The following is a 19258-nucleotide window of genomic DNA, read 5'->3' as shown; positions in this document are numbered from 1 at the left end:
TCCTCATACAATCACATATTTTTTACACAGCTCATTTATTGATAATTCTTGCGCTCATATAACTTACTCTATTTATTTTATTTTTTTTTTTTTTTGTTTGTTTTGAAAAATATTTACAAAAACTTAATCCTAATTTTTTTTTGTTCTTTATTCTTCGAGACTGATTGGTTTTACGGATTTTTTTACGCAAAAGCAACGTCCGAGATTATCACATCCGGCAATATAATGTTTTTCCTTCAAGCATTTGATGCGACACTTGGGCGATGGGTAGAAGCCAACGTTGTGGAAGCAAATGTCCTCATGGCCTAAAATAAATTTTAGTTTAATTTTTTTTGTCAAGAATTAAAAAAAAACAATTAAATATTTAAAAAAAAAATATAAATATTTTTTTGTGCCAAAATTATTTTTTTAAACAAAATATTTTTACCAAATTTATATTTTATCAAATTTATTTAATATTTTTTAATCAAAAATAAAAATGTTCAATTATTTTTTGTTTCAAAGAATTTATTTTGTTTGTGATTTTTTTTAAATAAAAATATTTTATTGAATAAAATTAAAAAAAAAATAAATTAATATTCTTCCTAAAAATTAAATATATTTTATTTTTAGAAAAAAAATATTAAATAATATATTAAAATTTAATTGAATAATTTTTTATCCCAAAAATTTATTTTTAAAAAAATATTTTTTTATTATTTATTTTATTTTATCATGACGTCAAGCCACTTTTATTATCGCGCGATTTATCCTTTTACCTTTCCAAAACTCCCCGCAGAGACTTGCACTGAGACAGGTCAACAAAAGTAGCACCACACAAAATATTTTGAACATTTTTTGTCAATTTTTGCTTTTGTTTTAATGTTGCAAAACTTTTTTTTTCGAAAAGTGATTTTTTTTAGCTTTTTATATAATTTTAATTTTTCTTTGTTTTTTCGTTAACACCTTAACACACTTCTAGGTCTTGTTTCAAGTTTCAATTAACGTCCAATTTTTATAACATTGGTAATTTTGTAAACGTGACTTTTTTGCACACCACCACAAAGATTCCACAGTTTTTTTGTAGCGACGTCAATGGAAGGCATTTTATCCGCAAAGGAATCGAAACTTGTTTGATGTTGTGAACCGTTGACGAACGACAAAAAAAAAATAACAAAAATTAGTCCAAAATCATAATTTTTTTCAACAAATATTTGAAGAAAAAAAAATCCGAACTGGTTGGCAATAGTATCAGCAAAGCGAAAAACTTTTGTTAAACTTGTCGCGATGAAGTTTTTACACAAACTGAATGAATGAATATTTTTGGGTAAATTCATCTTCTTCTTGAAACACTTTATAATAAAACAGACAAAAAAAAAACATAAATATAAAAAGCCGGAGACAAACCTGCTTTTTTTCTAACAAACACTACATCACACTGTTACAAAGTAGCTGAATATTTAGCCAAAAATACTGTGTGTGTGCGAGATGAAACAATAAAAATTCATCATCAAAAAAATACAAAAAAAAATGATGTACGAAAAATACATACAAAACTGTTTCCGAAGACAAACAAGTTTGGTTTGATAAAAAAAAAACGAGAAAAATGATTTACAATTTCTTTGGACATTTTATTTTTTTTTATCATTCGCATTTAATCATCAATTTTAATGTTTATGATGATGAGTTATTGCTTCAATATCACTTCCACATAGCATCGCAGCAGCACTAAGCTGACAACTGACGACGCTCATGTTCCAAGTGATTTTCCATTAAAATTTATTTAAAATCCATCGACGACTACCACTTTATGGATTTTGTATTGATTATTATTTTTATTGGTAATAAATAACGCACTCAAGCAGGTTATTAAAAGATGATTCAAACCACCAAGCAAAAAAAAAAGTTGTTTCAAATACATTCAAATTTTTGTTCATTTTTGTTTTTATTTTTGTATTTTTATGGGTTTTTGATCGCGATACACATTCGGACACTTTTCAAGTACGTCAACTCATCTAGACAACAAGGCAGCAATCTGCTTCATATACGAGTTTCGATACCACACGACGATGATGATGTTACATTGCTGAAATAAACAGAAACCTTTGTGTTGTAATGTGAATTTTTACATCGATCAATTATCAAATTTATGATAATTGTTGTTTAGAGGTCCTTGTTACGTGTTGACATTAAAATTAAGAGCAAGATCACGACTTTGGTAATCAACTGTGAGGGGCTCATATTTTTTTTATCGAGTAAACATAAAAATTAAAACGTCATTTAAAAGATTCTAATTAACTTAAGAAATAGAAATTTTGATGTGTTATATTTTAGGTTATTATTGTTCTTCCAGTGTCTTTTCGAAAATTTCAGCTTCAGTTTTTGTAGGCAACTCCAAAACCGTGATTTTCTCTTCCTGAAACCAAGCACAATTAGACGTGTGTTTTGGATCATTATTCTGCTGGAAAACCCATTGCAGGGGCAGATTCCACTCAACGTAAGGCAACATGACGTTTTTTAAATATGTCTGTACACAAATCGATCAATGGATTCTGGATCATTGGAACATACCGTTTATTTTGTGAATTGAGCCAATTTGTTGACCAGAATAACATCCCCAGACCATTACATGTCCCTCCACCAAACTTGACAGTCTGTTGAAAATATTGTACATTTAGTCGTTTTTTTACATGGTACTAAGCTCGAACGTTTCTATCGCTTCTGATCAAATTAAATTTTGGATTCATCGTTAGAAAGGACGTTCCTTTTCACTGGGTGACGTTAAAAAATTTCGGCATCTTGAAGTCGCATATTTATTGTTCGAGTTGACACTTGAAGGTTCATGTCATCTTTTATGGCTGATGTTAACTTAAACGGTTGTTTTTTATGAACTTAACGATGGATTTATCCTCTCTGGGGCTTGTTGAACATGGCAGACCTTCCATGTGCATGACAGACACCTAAACCTCAACTAAACTGGCTCAAATTAGATATTTAATTTTAAAATTTAGATGAAAATATTAAATCACGTGGTTAAATTTATTTTTTTCGAAAATTTCTATTTTTAGAAATAATTATTTTTTATTTTTTTTAATAACTAAAGCAACTTTTTAGGAGTTAAAATTATTCTTTTTCAAACCGTAGGGTTTAAAAAAATATTTTTAAAGAACGAATCAAAAGCCACTACTCTAAATGTTTGAAAAAAATTGATAAGGATTCTTCTACAAGGACCACGTGTGTAAAATTATTGATTGATTTTTTTTCCAAAAGCTTCTTACGGAAATCGTTTCCTTAAAAGGAAACCTTTTTCTAAGTAGCTAAAAAAATAAAAAAGAAATTTTTTCATCATCTTTAAATTATTGCCATTTTTTACAAAAAATTATTTATTTATTAAGTCACGTGACCATTCCCAATCCGCATCCAAATTCACAAATTCTTGTTTTATTGCGCAGTTTTAATTCACTTACCAGTTTCGGACGTCATCACTGCTTGCATCCACATCTCATCAACTCCACATCATTATACTGATTGACATAAATAACGTGGTACGAATTGGAAAGATATAATTTTTAGCCATTCATCATCAAGGATATCATTTCGCCATAAAAAAAATCATGACTCGTCAATTTTTTGATGTCTCGTAGTTTCTTTTCGAAAAAAACAAAATAAAATTGTCGCACTTTTTATTGATTGTATGGATATAAATAAAAGCTGTTATACAAACAAAATCCCCAAAAATCACTCTCTAATCCATTTTGACTTTGTCTGAGCACAATTTAGAGTGTTGGCGCTAAATATTTGTTCAATATTTGCATGATAAAGCCATGTGATGGATGGATGGCGATGTCGATAATCGGGTTAAGTGTTTTCTTTTTATGGAGACAATTTGATGTTTGAACAACAATATTGACTGTGATGGGCTTCAAGAAGTCTAGAACAGACTGTTACTGATTAAAAAATCTAAAATAATCGAAAATTTACATTTTGAGATCCAAATTTCGTAAATGTCAATTCAAAAAAATGACCGTTAAAAAAATTTGAAAATCGCTTTTTCGCTAATTCAAACTTAAAAAGACGTCAATCCTATCTCATTCTGATTTATCAAAAAAAAAAATCTTCAAAATAAACAAAAGCTTAAATTTCATGTCATCATTCGTCCACCGAATGATGTTATTTTAATCCGATTAGGATGTCTTTTTATAGGTTTTTCTGTTGTTGCTGTCATCAAAACTCAGTAATCTGATATCTTTTTTTATTTCTTTTTTTGTTGTTTTCTGATTTTCAACCAAACAAAAACACCTGAAAAACGATATAGAGCTCATCCAATTATTTTTGAGTGAATTCTCTTCAACCATTTTTTGTCCTTGAAATAAAAAACCAGCAACAATGCTCGTTATTTTTAATTAAATTTCTATTTTTAAACTGGAGTAATTAGGGAAAAACACCATATGACATGTGTTGCCGATAACAATCTCGTACACACAGTAATCCTCCGTTGTTTGAAGATTACGTTGTTGTCAATTGTAATTAATTCATGTGACACTTCTAATCTGTGGGAATATTTAATGTTATCAGACGAGATAAGAGAATAAGGAAGTCGAAGGTCTGGCTAGAAAGAAAGAATTTTGCTGTGAATCACAAAATGCAACAAAGTTCAAGTTTTATTACGTTTTCGAAGCTATAATAGTAAAGAAATGGTAATAAAAGAATGAGAATGGGGATAAGTTAAATTACTCATAAAACGAGATAATGTTGCACAATGAATTTTATGTGTGTTGGTATTTGCTTAAAATAGACACAGAATGGAGAGAAGTCTCTCTTCTTCAGTTTGTTCTATATTTATTGTTGTGATAAGATTTTGTTGAGCTGTCCGTTAAATTTAAATTTAAAATTTTGTCTTTTTATTTTTTTTTAAATCATTTCTTTTGAAAAAATTAATATAATTTTTTAAGAATGTACAAAGATTAATTAATTTAAAAAAAATACAAAAATTAATTAATTAAAAAAAAATGTTTTGAGAATTTTTGACCAACATTTTTTACAAGTATATTTTTTAAAAATAATTTTTTAACATAAATTACACCCCGGTACAGCGAAAATTCAAACCGGGGGGACATTGCTGAAGTTAAATTTTTCTGATAGATAGAAAAAGCCTGCTGAAAATGGTTTTTAGATGGCTAAAGTCTGGCGCGTGGTTCCTGAGATATTGAGGTTTGAAGTTTCTATGGATTTATATGAATTTTAGTGTTCATTAGCTTCGAGCTACGGAAAACACACGACGGAAAACTTAATTTTTCAAAAAAGCTACAAAAATTAATTAATTTTTGGAAAAAAATATAGCAATTTTATTATTAGGCTTAAAAAATTTTTGAGTATACATTTTTATTTGTTTTAAGTTTTTTATTTTAATTTAAAAAAATTTGTTAAATTTATAACAAATAAAAACATTATTAAATCATATAAGTATCTTCTATTTAAGTAAAATATTGCAACATTTAAATTTTATTAAATTTAAAAGATTAAATTTTGTTTTATCAGGAAACGTTTTTAAAACTTGTTAATAAAATGGAAATTATAAATATAAATAAATTAAAAAAATCGATTTTCCATAATTTTATGGAATGAAAAAGCCTGAAAAGATTAAAAATTTTTAATATTTTTTTATAAAAAAGGTATCATTTGATTGTTTTAATTTTCCGATTATAAATCTTCACTGAAATTCATACAAATAAAATAAAATTAATTTTTCAATTTAATAAAAAATTTAACTTCATAATTTTCGCTGTACCGGGGTGTTATTAAATAATTTGTTAAATAACTCTTAAGGAAAACTGAGAAAACGGGCTATTATAAGTAGGTAATTAATATATTTAAAATTAAAAATATTTTTTAAATAAATTTTAAATTTAATAAAAAAATTTAGGTAGGTATCTAGAAATCATTTTTTTATAAAAAAAACTTTTTGTTTTAATTTTATTATAAATCTTATATTAATTAAAATTAATTTATTTAATAAAAAAATTTTCTTTTAAATTTTATTATAATTTTATTTAAAACTATTTTTTTTATAATTTAAAATAAAATATTTACTAAAATTTATTGAGTTAATTAATTAAAATTAATTTAATAAATAATTAATAATAAAATTAAAATAAAAAAAATAATGAATAAATTTATTTAAAAAAAAATAATTTTTTAGCTACACAGAAAAAATAAATCATTAAAATGTAATTAATTTGTTTATTTCATGTCAACTTCCTTTTATTTACTAATTACTTACAGTTTATCAACATTTTAATTATTTTATTTTCCAAACGACAACTATCACGTTCCTCACATTTCACTTTTACGACTTTATCCTTTAGCTCAATTTTACAATCGACACGTGTACCGCACAAACATTCTTCATTGTTGCTGCATGCCGTTGCTGTTGTTACCTGCGTGGTTCTTATTATTATATAACTCAATTAAAACTGTGCCTGCTGTGACAGAGAGAGAGGATATGCAAAACAACAACTTGTTTGCACAAAAACATTTATTAGGGTGCTCCGCATTTTTTTTTAGTTTTCAACGAAATCCGTCAAAAAGTGCCCTTAATCGCTCAACAAGTGCCAAGAAGAAATAAAAACAAAACTTGAACCATAAATATTCGACTCTCTCTCACAAAATCATATCACTTTTGCTTTTTTGGTCTACTACAATCGCACACGATCGCCGAGTACGAGTTGTCTTCGTTTCGTCGTAGCTACGTCCGCGTGCATGGATAGACCAGCTGAGAAAAACCGGCGGCGCTCTTGCTTCGATTTTATATAAAAATTTTTCAGTGTTTTTTGGAGCAGCGCGAACACTTCTCCACATTTTCGAATCTCATGCGAGCCGTTTCACACACACTTGAGGCGCGCGCGACGCAACTGCAAGAATCAAGCCAAAAGTGATAATAAATAAATAAATATTAAGAAAAAAATAAGACTGCTTGAAATCCGCATTTATTTATAAAATTAATAATAAAAAAAGACAAAGAGTGACGCAAAATTGTGAAAAATAGAACTTTGGTGACCGTGAATTTTTTTTATTACGACGACAATTAATAAAAAAAAAATAATTTTGAAATATTTTAATATTCTGTGCGATAAAAAGTAATAACGGATCATCGTGACGACGAGCCAACTACCGAATGTTTTGGTTTTCAATTAGCAGATTTCTGTCCGTCCATACATAACTCATGCATGTTTATTACTTTGGTGACAGAATAAATTGATAGTAGAGGCCAAAAACGTTATTTAATCAAGTCGAAGTTTTGTTGCGTTTCGTTCGAGTTCTGTGCTGTGTTACAAATGTGTGTCAACGTAAATATTTTAAACTAAGAAAGCACGCAGCAGAGATCGGAAAAAATTTATTTACAAACAAGTTTTACAAAAAAAAAAACGAGAAACTCTATTTTAAGACATGGATCGCAGCGAAAAAGTACTGGACTGCATGACACAGAGCGACATGGATTTCACGAGTCCCGAAGAGACAATCAAGTGTATCTTATTGTGCGAATTCCATTACACGGCGGGACCCAAAATTGTCTGTCAAATCCCAAACGACTACATTAGCAAGGAGGAATTCGGTCTCATTCATCCTTATGTCATCCCAAAAATCGAGATGCAAAAGACCTTTTTGAGTGTGTAAGTACCGATTTAGTGATAAGCGTGACCTTTGAGCGCTTTATTGACTTTCCTTTGTTTTTTTTAGCTCCATGACTGATAAGAAAATTCTCGGATACGCTGTGCGAATTGACAACAAAAAGTACGCCAGGAACGTTTTTCACTTCAATATTTGCTTCGTTTTCCATCCGACGACAAGGACGAGTAAGTCCATTGACCTCTAATTATTATTTATATTTTGATTGGATGTGACTTAGTTTTTATTCCGACGAGCGCAAGTAAATACACTGGGAGAGTGTGACATTGAAAGTGTGTTTACACAAACGACAAGTGTGTGTACCTAAGACTCGGAATGAATGAATGTAGAGCGCTTGTTTATCATTTTTTTTTGCTTGCCGTTTGAAGTGTGTGTGTGCGAGAGCGGGTGATTTATAATAAATATTTATCATTCTTCTTCTCTGTTTTAGTTGCATACGAGCCGATAATTCGGAAATTATCTGATCATTTGTTATCGCTGGAGCTTACGACGAAATTGTTATCGCAGCAAAGCACAAATCCCGTACAGCTTGAGCGGTTGTCCAAAATGCTTGAAACGGCACGCGACGAGATTAACACGAAGAAAAAGTGCATGTTACAAGGTGAGATTTTAATTTTCTTTTGCAGTAAGGACTTTTATGGCAAAAAAATATTTTCTTTAAAAAAATTTTCTGTTTGATTAAAAATAAATTTTTTTTAAAAAATAAAGATTTTCAATATTATTTATATAAAAAATGTTTTTTTGATTTTTTTTTTTTAATTTAAATTTTTTTTAAAGATATTTTTTTTTAGAAAAAAATTTTGAATTTTTTATTTTTTTTTTATTTAATTTTTTAATTAAAAATTTTGATTTTATTTTTATAAAATATTTCAAAGCAAGTAGGTTATTTTTTTTTTAAATTTTTTTTTTTTGAAATTTTTTTGTAACTTTTTTTAAAATTTATTTTTTTTTTATTTTAATAAAAGACTGCAAATTAAAACAAAATTAAAAATAAAAAAAAATTAAAAATTTCAGTATTTTTTTCTAATTGACAGCTCTTAAATTTTTTTTTTTAATTATGAGTTATTTTTTTTAGATTCTATATTTTTTATAAAAAATTTATATATTTTCAGAAAAGTGGTTTTTAAATATTTTTAACAAATTTAATTAATTTTTAATTAATTTTAATTAAAAAAAGTTTTTTAAATTAATTTTTTAAATTAAAAAATTTTTTCATGTAAATATTAATAGAAAACATCTTGTTAACGCAAATTTCTTGTGATTTTTATTGTGAAAATTTTTAAATTTTTAATTTAATTTTTATTTTTTTATTCGATTAAATCGTAGGGGAGCAAAAAAAAAATATATATATATTGAATTTATTCGCTTTAATTAATTTTCAACGAATTTTAAAAAATTATTTTTTTTAAATTTATTTTAACGTGGAAAAAAATTCTTTAAGCTTTAAAGTTTTTTAATTAAATTTTACCTTAAAAGCGTTAAAAAATATTTCGAAATTAAAAAAAATTAATTGAAAAAAATTAAGAAATTTCAAAAAACTTAAAAAAAAAATTTTGAAAAATTGTTTTCTTATATTTAAATCAATTTTTTAATCAAACTTTTTTAAATTTTTTTTTCTCCATTTTTACAGATGGAAGTACCGTCATCCCGTTATGCGTCATCCCACTCTACAACGACAAAGTGCACGTGCAATCACACCAAGCTCCCGTTCTACTCGACAAATTCTATTCCTATGACTTTTCGCAATGGGATCTCACCACGCTCCGCATTTATCCTTACATGAACGGGTACAATCACATTCATCGCATCTCTCAATTGTCAGACGTCGCACTGGAAATTGTGCTCGAATGCGTTCGTCACTTGGTGATTTTTGAAGTGGCATTGTGCTTACCTGTCTTTCAGTACTCGAACGTGTATCGACCAACGCCAAAAATCTCGATGTTAGCCAAATGCAAGGAGCTACAACAACTAGCGGTGCGAAAATGCAGCCGATCTGACATCAAACAGGCACGATATTCGGATATTTTTCGCATGTATGCCTACATGACGCATGGTGCCACGTTGGGAGAGCTGTGTGTGCGTTTCAATCCAGCTGGTTTGAACATCAACGAACGCGAGACTGTGCTATTTGGCTTGATTCATGGACTCATAAGATGTGTGCAAAAGTTTCCGGTGTCTGTCAAGAAGAATTTATTCAGTCATCGGGAGGAAAATGACACCAAAATTAACAAACCTGTGCCGCGGGAGAACAAAAAATCGCTTCTCAAACAAACGCCGGGCATCACGACAAAGACTTTCAATGGAACAAAGTCGCTAGACGAGATTTGCGTCACAACTGGACTGAGTTGCAAACAACTCGAAGAGTATCTGGCACGCGATAAGCATGTCATAGTTTTACAAAGATAGACGTTTTTTTATAATATTTGTTATAAAATATTTTTTTGTTGTTTTTTATGTTTAAATTTTACGATAAGGACGACTTTTTGTCACAAAAGAGGACCAAATAAATGTTAAAAAGTGAATTTTATTCCAATTTACTACTAATTTTGATAAATCTATTTTGTCTTAATGACATGACCTAAATCGTATTTGCCTCGAACGCATTTCAGTTTGACACCGGGCACATCCTGAAGACGTCCACAACGAACGAGAACGATGTTGTGTTCTTGCAAATTGTGTCCCTCGCCGGGAACGTAGGCAACCATCTCTTTTCCCGTAGTCAAGCGCACCAACACGCATTTACGATTAGCGGAATTGGGCTTTTTAGGCTTCTTTACAAGCGTTTTCAGCACAACTCCTTTGGCAAAGGGTTTTCCATCGAGAGGCTAAAAAATAAATTAATATGAAAAAATATGAAAAACATTAAAAATTTTAAATTTTTTACCCTTTTCTTGATTCGTTTCTTGAAATGTGGCCCTGAACGGTGCATCTGACTCAATGTGGACATTGATCGCATCACCAAATTTGTCAAGGAAAGTTGAGCTGAAGAAGGTTTGAAGACTTCCAAAGCAGAGCTGGTCGGAGTTGTTGCCAAACGAGAAATATTTCGGGTTACGAAACCCATAGTTTGCCGAAGGAAGTTCATGTTGCCAACAGCTGTTTCTGTTGCACGAGGATGAGTTGAAGGAAATTTATCGAGTTTTCACCGAAATTACGTTCGGAAAACTCTTAAATTTCCATTTGAAAATCGGTGAAAAAATGTGTGATTATTATTTTTTGTCTTAATAAGCGCCCTCACAGGAATTTGACGGAGTAAATTGGAACTAAGGCGTTGTTCATTAATGAGAACAAGGGAGGAGGGGGTCTTAAATTTAGAATTGTTTACGAAACAGGAGGAAAAGGTTAAAGAAATTCGAGATCTCGTGAGCATGTCTTTCAATATTTTCTTGGCTTTTTCTTGCCTTCTAACATTTATCTTCTGATTAAATATTCGATGTGTTTATTTGTTTTTTTTTTTTTTTTATTTTTTTAAGATGCCATTCCATTGACTCATAGCCTTTTGACGAACTAAAAAGGAAAGAGCAAAACAAAAAAAGTTTTAAAATGACAAAATTTTCAAATATTTTAACCGTTGATCAATATTTTTGTTGCTTTTTAAACTAATCCGTTCGACTAATCCGTTGGATTGGGGATGATACCCAGTCATTCGTATCTTTTCGATTCCGAGGGTTGCGCACATCCAATGTGCGATGAACGCGTTTGCACAGTCTTCAGCTGTCTTCTTTACCATCGGAATAGCTTCAACCCAGCAAGTCGTGCGGTCGATCATAGTAAATTAATTGTTTGTTGAATTTGACATAATTTTGCCATCCTAATGAACCGTTAATTTAATATTTACTTTTCTTAGTTTTTTTTTAAATAAAGACGCAATCTATTTTATCGTTTCATTATTTTCTGATTCTCAAGACTTGCTGTGCGTAAAGTAGTTTTATAGCAACGGTTTATTTTACTTCTAGCTCAATGGATCTTGCTATCGCTGCAACAAATTGAAAATCTGCATTCACTAATTTTTAATCTGAAAAGTGTTTTTAAAAAATTTTGTTTTGCCAACAAAAATTTGAAATCATCGCATTACGTAACTCCTTGGCTTCACCAAAAATTTGCAAGGAAGAATTAAAAACTGTTCGAGCATAAAAACCTCATAGAATAAAAAAGGAGTTCAAAAGTTTTTTGAAAAGTCATAAGTAGTCAGTTCTAAAAACTAAAATTTTCAGAATTAGTCAAAATGAGTAAAAAACTGAATTCAAATTGGTTAAAAAACAATGAAGCAAAATTAAAATTTAAAAAAAATCAAAGGAGGATCAAAAGAGCATAAAAGCGAGTGTGAGTCAACACTTAATAAATGAACAGCGCCCATCTTCGTTGTGCAACGTGGTCCCAGTGCAAAAAATAATTTAAAAATGTGTGAATAACAGTGTACAAACACATAGAACATACGTTACCCAATGCAAAAGCCCCTCAGTCATCTGATATTTACAAACATTAAACTGCGGAAAAAACTGCTGGAAAATTTACGCATCGAAATAAAAATCCAAATAAAGGAAAATACAATCGAAAAATTGTTAAAAATTCAATTAAAAAGCCTCTGAGCTACGGTTCTATTTAAAGACACTGCAAATTGTGACATAATACCATCGAAAACTGGGATAAAAGACCTCAAAATGTCATCGAATTCAGGTTCTAGTATGCAGGTAAAAATTTGTCCTCTTATCTATATTCACCCGATTGACCTCTGAACAGACAAATTAGTCATTTTAATCACGAGTTTGTTGAATTTTTTTCGGAGTCCCTTCTAAAATTGAACAACTACGTCATCGATATTCCACGTCGTCTGTCGTCGTAGATTTTTTTTTATGTTCAACGTATTTGATGATCTCACTCGGAACGTATTAGCATACATCAATTGTTGTCATTTCTTATTATTTCGATATTTTTTATTCGTACACATGTGCGATGCGACCAAAAAGGCAACATATGCGTATTTGCCAAGTAAAATAAGTAACGGAATGTATTTTTTTTTCACTTTTTGATAAAACTCGCGTCCTTGACCATTTTACGATTAACTTATGATGCGCTTCAGGTGTTATTTATAACTTTTTTTATTTAATTTTCAGCTCACACCGTTACGGTCGCTCAATGATTTTGCTTTGGAGAGTGCCCGTTTTCAGTTGCCCGCCTTTAATGACTTGGAAAAGTGGGGAAATCGGGTAACGAAGAACTTGTTGTACTACCAAACGAATTATTTTGTCTTGTGGGCAGTTGTTTTTACGCTCATTGGGCTCGTGCATCCCGGCAAAATTATTCTAGGTGAGTTAAAAAGAAAAATTTTATAAAGAAAAATTTCTAAAAAATTAATTTTTAGGCATCGTGATTGCATTTGGAGCGTTATATGGCTTACAAAAGTTCTGCGGAGCTGGTGCAGGTGACATGCAACAGAACAAATACGTCGTTCTCGGTGCAATTGCCTTCACCAGTTACATCATTCTTTATATGATGGATGCCGTTTTGATTGTTGGACTTGCGATTTTCCTGCCAATTTCCCGTAAGTCACATAAAAAAAATTTTTTTCACGTTCTAATGAGGTTTTTTATATTTTTTTAGTTACTTTCATTCATGCCAGCTTACGTTTACGCAACATCCAGAACAAGATAACAAACACATTGGAAGTCGTTGGCATCAAACACTCACCAATGGGCAAATTCCTCGAAGCAATGGGCGTTATGCCCGATACGTTTTGAGTTGTCGGAACGCATTGCCATTCAAATTCTTACATTTTATCAACATTTATCGCGCATTAATTTCACTTTCTTATGGCCGCCTGCATTTTTCAAGAGATTATTTACCGGCTGGGACATTTCGCGGTGGACGAAAAAATTGAAACACAAGACAAAGAGCTTAAAACAACGAAAAATTGACAAAACTCTTGAGAAAAAGATTCAATGATTTGTCCCATTTTAATTTTTTATCAAATTTTACTTTGAATTTTTTTTTTCGTAATTTTAAGACATCACAATTTTTGAAAATCCTTCCTCTTATAAGATATTAACTAAAAATAAAATATTGTGATTAATGAAGCTTGTAGAATTCGTAGAAAAACACCAAAAAAACTAACCGTTCAAAGTATTGTCCTGTTAATGTTTAAAAAAGTAAAAACAAAACAACTTTAAATGATACAAATTCTTGATAATTAAAAAAAAATAAAGTCAATCATGTTAATTAAGTGCATAAAATTCATCAGTTTATTTTCTATTAACAACCTTTTTGGAGTTTCTGGGGCTTTAAAAGTTCATTGGCCAACTTTTAATATTGGAGTTTCCATCTTAGGTTCAGCTGTGAAAAAAAAATATATTTTAGGATTTTTTTTTTAATTTTCAAATTTTTAACAAGGCCAGATTTCCAGATTTTTTTTCGAACTTTTTGTCCCAAAAAGTTTTTTTCAAAAAGGGGGGGGGTGGGGTAAAAAAAAGTTTTGAAATACTTTTTTATACAAAATGACAACATTTAAACAGTTTTTTGTCAATAATCAATATTTTAGTTGTTTTTAAAGTTGAATATTTATGTAAAATTGATTTCAGAGCAATTCAACTAAAAATTTGAAAAAAAAATTTTCATAAAAAAAATCTCAAAAAAATTTTGAAAACATAAGTTCAATGATTTTCGAAAAAAAAAATTTTAGAGAAGAAATTTCTTGTAAAAATATCATTTTCAATACAAAAGTTAAAAAAATAATTTTTTTAAAAATATTCCTTCAAAAATTATGAAAATAGGCCAAAAAACGGTCATTTTTGATAGAATTTTAAACTTTTTTTTTATTTTGCCCCATTTTGAAAATCTAATTAAAATTTTAAGCTTTAGCAAATTAATATAAAATGTTCATCAAAAATTAAACTCAGACATTTTGTTAAAGACTTTTTACATTTTTCTTCATTTTTGCTCAAAAATTTTGCGATGTTAAATTTGAAATTTATTTGGAGTGGTCTAAATTCAAAAATATTTAAATGTTTTGATAAATTTCAAAACAAATGCCCAGAAATAAAAAAATAAAGATTTACTCACTCAAAACTTGTATCGCAAAAATAGTTCCAAAACCCACGAGAACTGCTAAAAATTGTGGCAATCCCGACTTGTCTTTGCACAAAATTTCAAAGAACACGACAAAGAGTAAAGTTCCTGCTGCCAATCCTTGCAAAATGGCCGAAGGAACTTCCATGTCATCGGCATTCGTGCCATTCACCAAAATAATTCCGATTCCGATGCCCAAAGCACTCACAAAGGAGTAAATCAAGATGTACGTGATCCCGAGCCACGTTTTTGTCTTATTCACCACCAATTCGACCCCAATGCAGAACGCAATGACATACTTGTGTGCCGATACAGCTCCAAACATGTACCACACAGTCGATGAACTACTCTCGAGTCCCACTGCCAAACCTTCGAACAGCTCGTGAATCGACAATGCGAGCACAATCAACAATCCTCGCATATTTGCTTGAAACGAGTCTTCATCTTGCGGCAAATGTGTGTGTTGATGTTTTTCATGAATCACAGGAAGAGCTTCCATCACATTTATCGTTATTGGTTCCGTTCCATTTTCGAGATTTTCTTTCCCATTTGCTCCATTACAAATACTGTTACGTGTAGATCGGCCCCGTTTGAAAGCCTCTTCAGCATCAGCTTTTTCCATGCGATGCTCTCTCCGATGCATATACCAATGCACAGTCTCTTCAATGAAATAAACCATAAAAAATCCGCCAGCCATCAAAAGTGGCGCGAGATCAAATTTCAAATGTGGCAAGAGACCTCGTTCAGTCAAATTTCTCACATTTTCGTGTACATCGGGCAGCAAGTGACAAAATGTCGTCGACAACAAGACGCCTCCACCGAAACTCAGTAACATAGGCATCACAATTCCACTGGATTTTGTGTCCTTCTGTGACCAGTGAAACCATTGCGAGAGTTTGAACGGTGCCAAGCCACACAGCGTTGATACGGAAAAGAGCACTGCCATGGCCGTGACTTTTGCAACGATGATGTGATGATTCTCGTCATCGCTTTTGTGTGGATGTGATGAAAGAGCGATGGAGCTCATCCTTGCTTTGTGTTGAAAATTTTAATTTTTTTTTGTGACAAAAATACGTCTCACATCAAGTATTGTATGTATTAATTTTACATTCAAACAGAAAACACTTGTTTGATAATTTTTTTTTCTCTTTACTTTTGTCGCAAGCTCAATTATGAGTTTACGTGGAACATTTGATTAAATGATTACTATAATTTCCAAAGTGCTACTGACAACTAAGTGATGAAACATCTTTCGCCGTTCTTTAACTTAGAAATCGTGTGTCGTCAAATTTTATCTTTTTTTCTTGTTGTCTCATCACATCATCCTCAATGCCCATGAATCTCTTATCAAAATCAAAATATTTGACTTTTTATTTGTTTTTAAATGTTTTTCAAATAAATAAAGCTCCGAAAGCATACGTGCCTCACATCATTTCCAACGGACGTTTAGTTGATCACTAAATGCGACAATGAATGAATTTTTTGATATATTTGTTGTGGTGATTATCGAATTTATTTTTTATTTTTTTGCATAATAGTGTGGGACTGTATGATGGTGTGTAGAGAGTCTCAAAATGTAGTAGTGAGATATGTATTGTTGTAGTTTGAGTGTAATGAGCGTTTTATAGTAAAATGCATGTAGGATTTACGTTTCATGCGGAGACTGGAGAGTAAACTATGTTCATTGAAAAAAAAATTTACGATAGTTCGATGACTTTAGTAGGGGAATCAGTGACTGATTTCAATGGAAATTCCTTCATTTTAAGTTTAAAAGGAAGAATTTTTCACAAGAATTTATCTCAAATAAAAAATGGATGGTTCTAAAACTAAACCTTAGTTTAACTGATGACTACATCTTTTACATCATATGATGTTAACCAATGAGCTTATTACGTTTTGGTGTTCTAGGTCAGTCGATGGTGTTACTACTCGCTTCATTTTGTTGTATTCACTCAATCCTTCGTAAAAACTGAGTTTACTTGTCAGATAGTTTGGCAATCTAAAATCGCTTCTTCTTCGAAGTCCGTAAGGTTGTGATCCATTGTTAATTTTTCTGTCAAGTATTCCGGAAGCAGATCATTCTTGGCTTTGTCGATAAGTTTCAGAGCGTTAAAGTAAACTCTTTGCTTCACGTTAAGTAAATCCGCGTCGTTCAGCATACTCTCCCCATTCTCATATCTGTCTTTAAGTAGAATCGCTCGCAGTGTAACTTTTTTTATTCTTCCAATTCGGAATCTATTTTGGATTTGTTCAGCTTTATTTTACTTTTTTGTAGATTTTTTTTTGTTTACTTGGACTTCAGTTGAATTTCCTAAAAAAAAGTAAAGAAAAATATTTGAGAACTTACCAAGTATTTCCTTGATTTTTTTTTATTTTTAAGATCCAAGGCCGCTGAAAAGAAAGAAATTTAAAAATTTACCACAAAAAATTACTTTTCTACTAAAACTTTTCTTACTTCAATTAAAATTTTACTGAAAACCAGCATGACCAATAAATGTAAACAAACAATGAATCAACGGGGTATCTCCTCCTTACCCACTTACGATTGGGATTTTCTAAGGTTATCAAAACAAAACAAAACAAAAACTTTCGACTTCATTGTGACTGATAACCAAAAAGCTTTCGATAACGCCCAATTATTTATAATTATTAGAATCTGTCAGATATTGTGCGCCCGACGATGATAACGAGATAAAATTGATACTTTTTAATGAGATAAGATACGAGAGCGCAATATCTTCCGATAGTCGATTACGATTCCGTAATAAATTGCGAGGATTTTTTTGATAAAGTGGCAGTGTACATCGAAATATCGAAGAAAAATGAACTCCGAAGACGAAAACAAAGAAATCATCATCGCCAAAGTTACGGCGATGGTGGTTCTCTTTTCGGCATCGACCATTTGTGGCTTGGCGCCCTTCAAACTCTCCAAGTGGTTCAATTGGGGCGATAACAATACAAATACCGGCGCCAGTAAAGTTGTTGCGTTGCTTTTGAGTTTCGGTGGAGGCGTCTTGTTATCCACTACTTTTTGTCACTTGTTACCTGATGTACAGGAAAATATCCGAAAGTTACAGGAAAAGGAAATGTTTCCGATTTTACGTTTTGATGCTGCGCCATTGCTACTTTGTGCGGGATTTTTCATGGTGTACTTTATCGAAGAAGCTGTCCATTGGTACATGCATAAGCGTGAACATGACATGGCCTTGAAAGCAGAAAAGGCTGAAAATGCCTTTCAACGGGGCAGATCGAGTAGAAATAGCATGATGTCACACAACAAGAAAAAACTGTCGGATGCTGAAAATCCTGAAAATGGAAATGGTGTTAAAACGGAACTCGAGCAACCGGAAGTTGAGAATGAAAATTTCAAAAAATACGAAGATTTGCAAGAACATCACGACAAATATCATCATAACCCAAATATGCCGCATAGTCATATTCCGCATGAAGAAGATTCGTTTTCGTCAAATATGCGAGGATTGTTAATTGTGCTCGCACTGTCGATCCACGAGCTGTTCGAAGGTTTGGCAGTGGGACTCGAGAGTAGTTCATCGACTGTGTGGTACATGTTTGGAGCTGTATCGGCACACAAGTATGTCATTGCGTTCTGCATTGGGGTCGAATTGGTGGTGAATAAGACAAAAACGTGGCTCGGGATCACGTACATCTTGATTTACTCCTTTGTGAGTGCTTTGGGCATCGGAATCGGAATTATTTTGGTGAATGGCACGAATGCCGATGACATGGAAGTTCCTTCGGCCATTTTGCAAGGATTGGCGGCAGGAACTTTACTTTTTGTCGTGTTCTTTGAAATTTTGTGCAAAGACAAGTCGGGATTGCCACAATTTCTAGCAGTGCTCGTGGGATTTGTTGCTATCTTCGGCATTCAAATTTTGAGTAAGACTTGAAAAAATCTAAAAAAGTAAAATAAAAAATTAAATTATATTTTTTTTATTACAGCTGAACCTGCCAATAAAACCGTTACTTAAATTTATTTATTTAAAAAATACTCAAAAATTTAATTTAATAAAAAATATTTTTTTAAATAAATAAATAATTTTATTTATTATTTTTTATCTAAAGACCTCAGAGATTTTTATTTATTTATTTATTTTATTTTTTTTAATTTATTTTTTTTATTTTTTGATAAAGGTCATAAAACTATAAAAAGCTAAAAATAACGCGTAGTTAAATGATTAGGTACAAAAAAAAAATTAAATCTGAATGAAAACCGTCCATTGAATCAAATTCAATGAAAAATAACAACTTTTTCATTTGATTCTGAGGTGTCAATTCCAATTGTTTTTCAACATGAATCAAATTCATTCAAATAATATTCAGCCATTGACCCATTGTAAGTGCACGAAACATTGTAAAATGTTGCAAAAATTCATTTAAAAGTTCATTTTTGTTAATCATTTGTTAGAAATCTATTAAAAAATCACAACCTCGACCTACCTGGCTTCTATTAAAATGCTAAGAAATTCAACTTTTTCATGAAAAAAATCAATTTAACGTAAATTTTAATTTC

At 30.8% G+C, this 19258-nt stretch overlaps 5 protein-coding genes across 5 annotated transcripts; 3 read left to right on the top strand and 2 right to left on the bottom strand.

The window, feature by feature from the left end:
* Window positions 1-6864: 6864 nt before the first annotated feature.
* LOC134834700 (GATOR1 complex protein NPRL2-like) lies at window positions 6865-10202 on the top strand. Its single transcript, XM_063849448.1, has 4 exons — window positions 6865-7649; window positions 7717-7832; window positions 8096-8266; window positions 9296-10202. Exons 1-4 carry the CDS (start codon window positions 7426-7428, stop codon window positions 10069-10071), a joined length of 1287 nt encoding a protein of 428 aa, XP_063705518.1. The 5' UTR covers window positions 6865-7425; the 3' UTR covers window positions 10072-10202.
* Window positions 10170-10909, bottom strand: LOC134834702 (small ribosomal subunit protein uS12m). Its single transcript, XM_063849449.1, has 2 exons — window positions 10550-10909; window positions 10170-10490 (listed from the first exon to the last, which is right to left on the bottom strand). Exons 1-2 carry the CDS (start codon window positions 10748-10750, stop codon window positions 10221-10223), a joined length of 471 nt encoding a protein of 156 aa, XP_063705519.1. The 5' UTR covers window positions 10751-10909; the 3' UTR covers window positions 10170-10220.
* A 1220-nt stretch (window positions 10910-12129) lies between these two features.
* LOC134834442 (PRA1 family protein 3) lies at window positions 12130-13806 on the top strand. The gene is made up of 4 exons (XM_063849093.1): window positions 12130-12356; window positions 12780-12972; window positions 13028-13207; window positions 13267-13806. The coding sequence occupies exons 1-4, from the start codon at window positions 12327-12329 to the stop codon at window positions 13401-13403; spliced, it is 540 nt and encodes a 179-aa protein (XP_063705163.1). The 5' UTR covers window positions 12130-12326; the 3' UTR covers window positions 13404-13806.
* Window positions 13807-13836: 30 nt separating this feature from the next.
* On the bottom strand, window positions 13837-16172 carry LOC134834441 (zinc transporter ZIP3-like). Its single transcript, XM_063849092.1, has 2 exons — window positions 14722-16172; window positions 13837-13995 (listed from the first exon to the last, which is right to left on the bottom strand). Exons 1-2 carry the CDS (start codon window positions 15752-15754, stop codon window positions 13952-13954), a joined length of 1077 nt encoding a protein of 358 aa, XP_063705162.1. The 5' UTR covers window positions 15755-16172; the 3' UTR covers window positions 13837-13951.
* A 1377-nt stretch (window positions 16173-17549) lies between these two features.
* Window positions 17550-18739, top strand: LOC134835373 (zinc transporter ZIP3-like). Its single transcript, XM_063850249.1, has 2 exons — window positions 17550-18624; window positions 18688-18739. The coding sequence occupies exons 1-2, from the start codon at window positions 17550-17552 to the stop codon at window positions 18714-18716; spliced, it is 1104 nt and encodes a 367-aa protein (XP_063706319.1). The 3' UTR covers window positions 18717-18739.
* The last annotated feature ends 519 nt before the right edge of the window (window positions 18740-19258 follow it).

The sequence above is a fragment of the Culicoides brevitarsis genome, chromosome 3, assembly GCF_036172545.1.
Source record: "Culicoides brevitarsis isolate CSIRO-B50_1 chromosome 3, AGI_CSIRO_Cbre_v1, whole genome shotgun sequence".
Classification (NCBI taxonomy): Eukaryota; Metazoa; Arthropoda; class Insecta; order Diptera; family Ceratopogonidae; genus Culicoides; species Culicoides brevitarsis.
The sequence above is the reverse complement of the archived record's forward strand: the minus strand, read 5'-3'. Positions and strand labels throughout refer to the sequence as shown.

Excerpts from the sequence above, each read along its gene's own strand:
- LOC134834700 (XM_063849448.1), top strand. The coding sequence starts at position 7,426 with ATGGATCGCAGCGAAAAAGTACTGGACTGCATGACACAGAGCGACATG. Across the intron at positions 7,650-7,716 it reads CAAAAGACCTTTTTGAGTGT|CTCCATGACTGATAAGAAAA; the intron begins GTAAGTACCGAT and ends TGTTTTTTTTAG. Across the intron at positions 7,833-8,095 it reads CCATCCGACGACAAGGACGA|TTGCATACGAGCCGATAATT; the intron begins GTAAGTCCATTG and ends TCTCTGTTTTAG.
- LOC134834442 (XM_063849093.1), top strand. The coding sequence starts at position 12,327 with ATGTCATCGAATTCAGGTTCTAGTATGCAG. Across the intron at positions 12,973-13,027 it reads TCCCGGCAAAATTATTCTAG|GCATCGTGATTGCATTTGGA; the intron begins GTGAGTTAAAAA and ends ATTAATTTTTAG. Across the intron at positions 13,208-13,266 it reads GATTTTCCTGCCAATTTCCC|TTACTTTCATTCATGCCAGC; the intron begins GTAAGTCACATA and ends ATATTTTTTTAG.
- LOC134834702 (XM_063849449.1), bottom strand. The coding sequence starts at position 10,750 with ATGAACTTCCTTCGGCAAACTATGGGTTTCGTAACCCGAAATATTTCT. Across the intron at positions 10,491-10,549 it reads AGAAACGAATCAAGAAAAGG|CCTCTCGATGGAAAACCCTT; the intron begins GTAAAAAATTTA and ends TTTATTTTTTAG.
- LOC134834441 (XM_063849092.1), bottom strand. The coding sequence starts at position 15,754 with ATGAGCTCCATCGCTCTTTCATCACATCCACACAAAAGCGATGACGAG. Across the intron at positions 13,996-14,721 it reads TTTTGCGATACAAGTTTTGA|CTGAACCTAAGATGGAAACT; the intron begins GTGAGTAAATCT and ends TTTTTTTCACAG.
- LOC134835373 (XM_063850249.1), top strand. The coding sequence starts at position 17,550 with ATGAACTCCGAAGACGAAAACAAAGAAATCATCATCGCCAAAGTTACG. Across the intron at positions 18,625-18,687 it reads CTTCGGCATTCAAATTTTGA|CTGAACCTGCCAATAAAACC; the intron begins GTAAGACTTGAA and ends TTTTTATTACAG.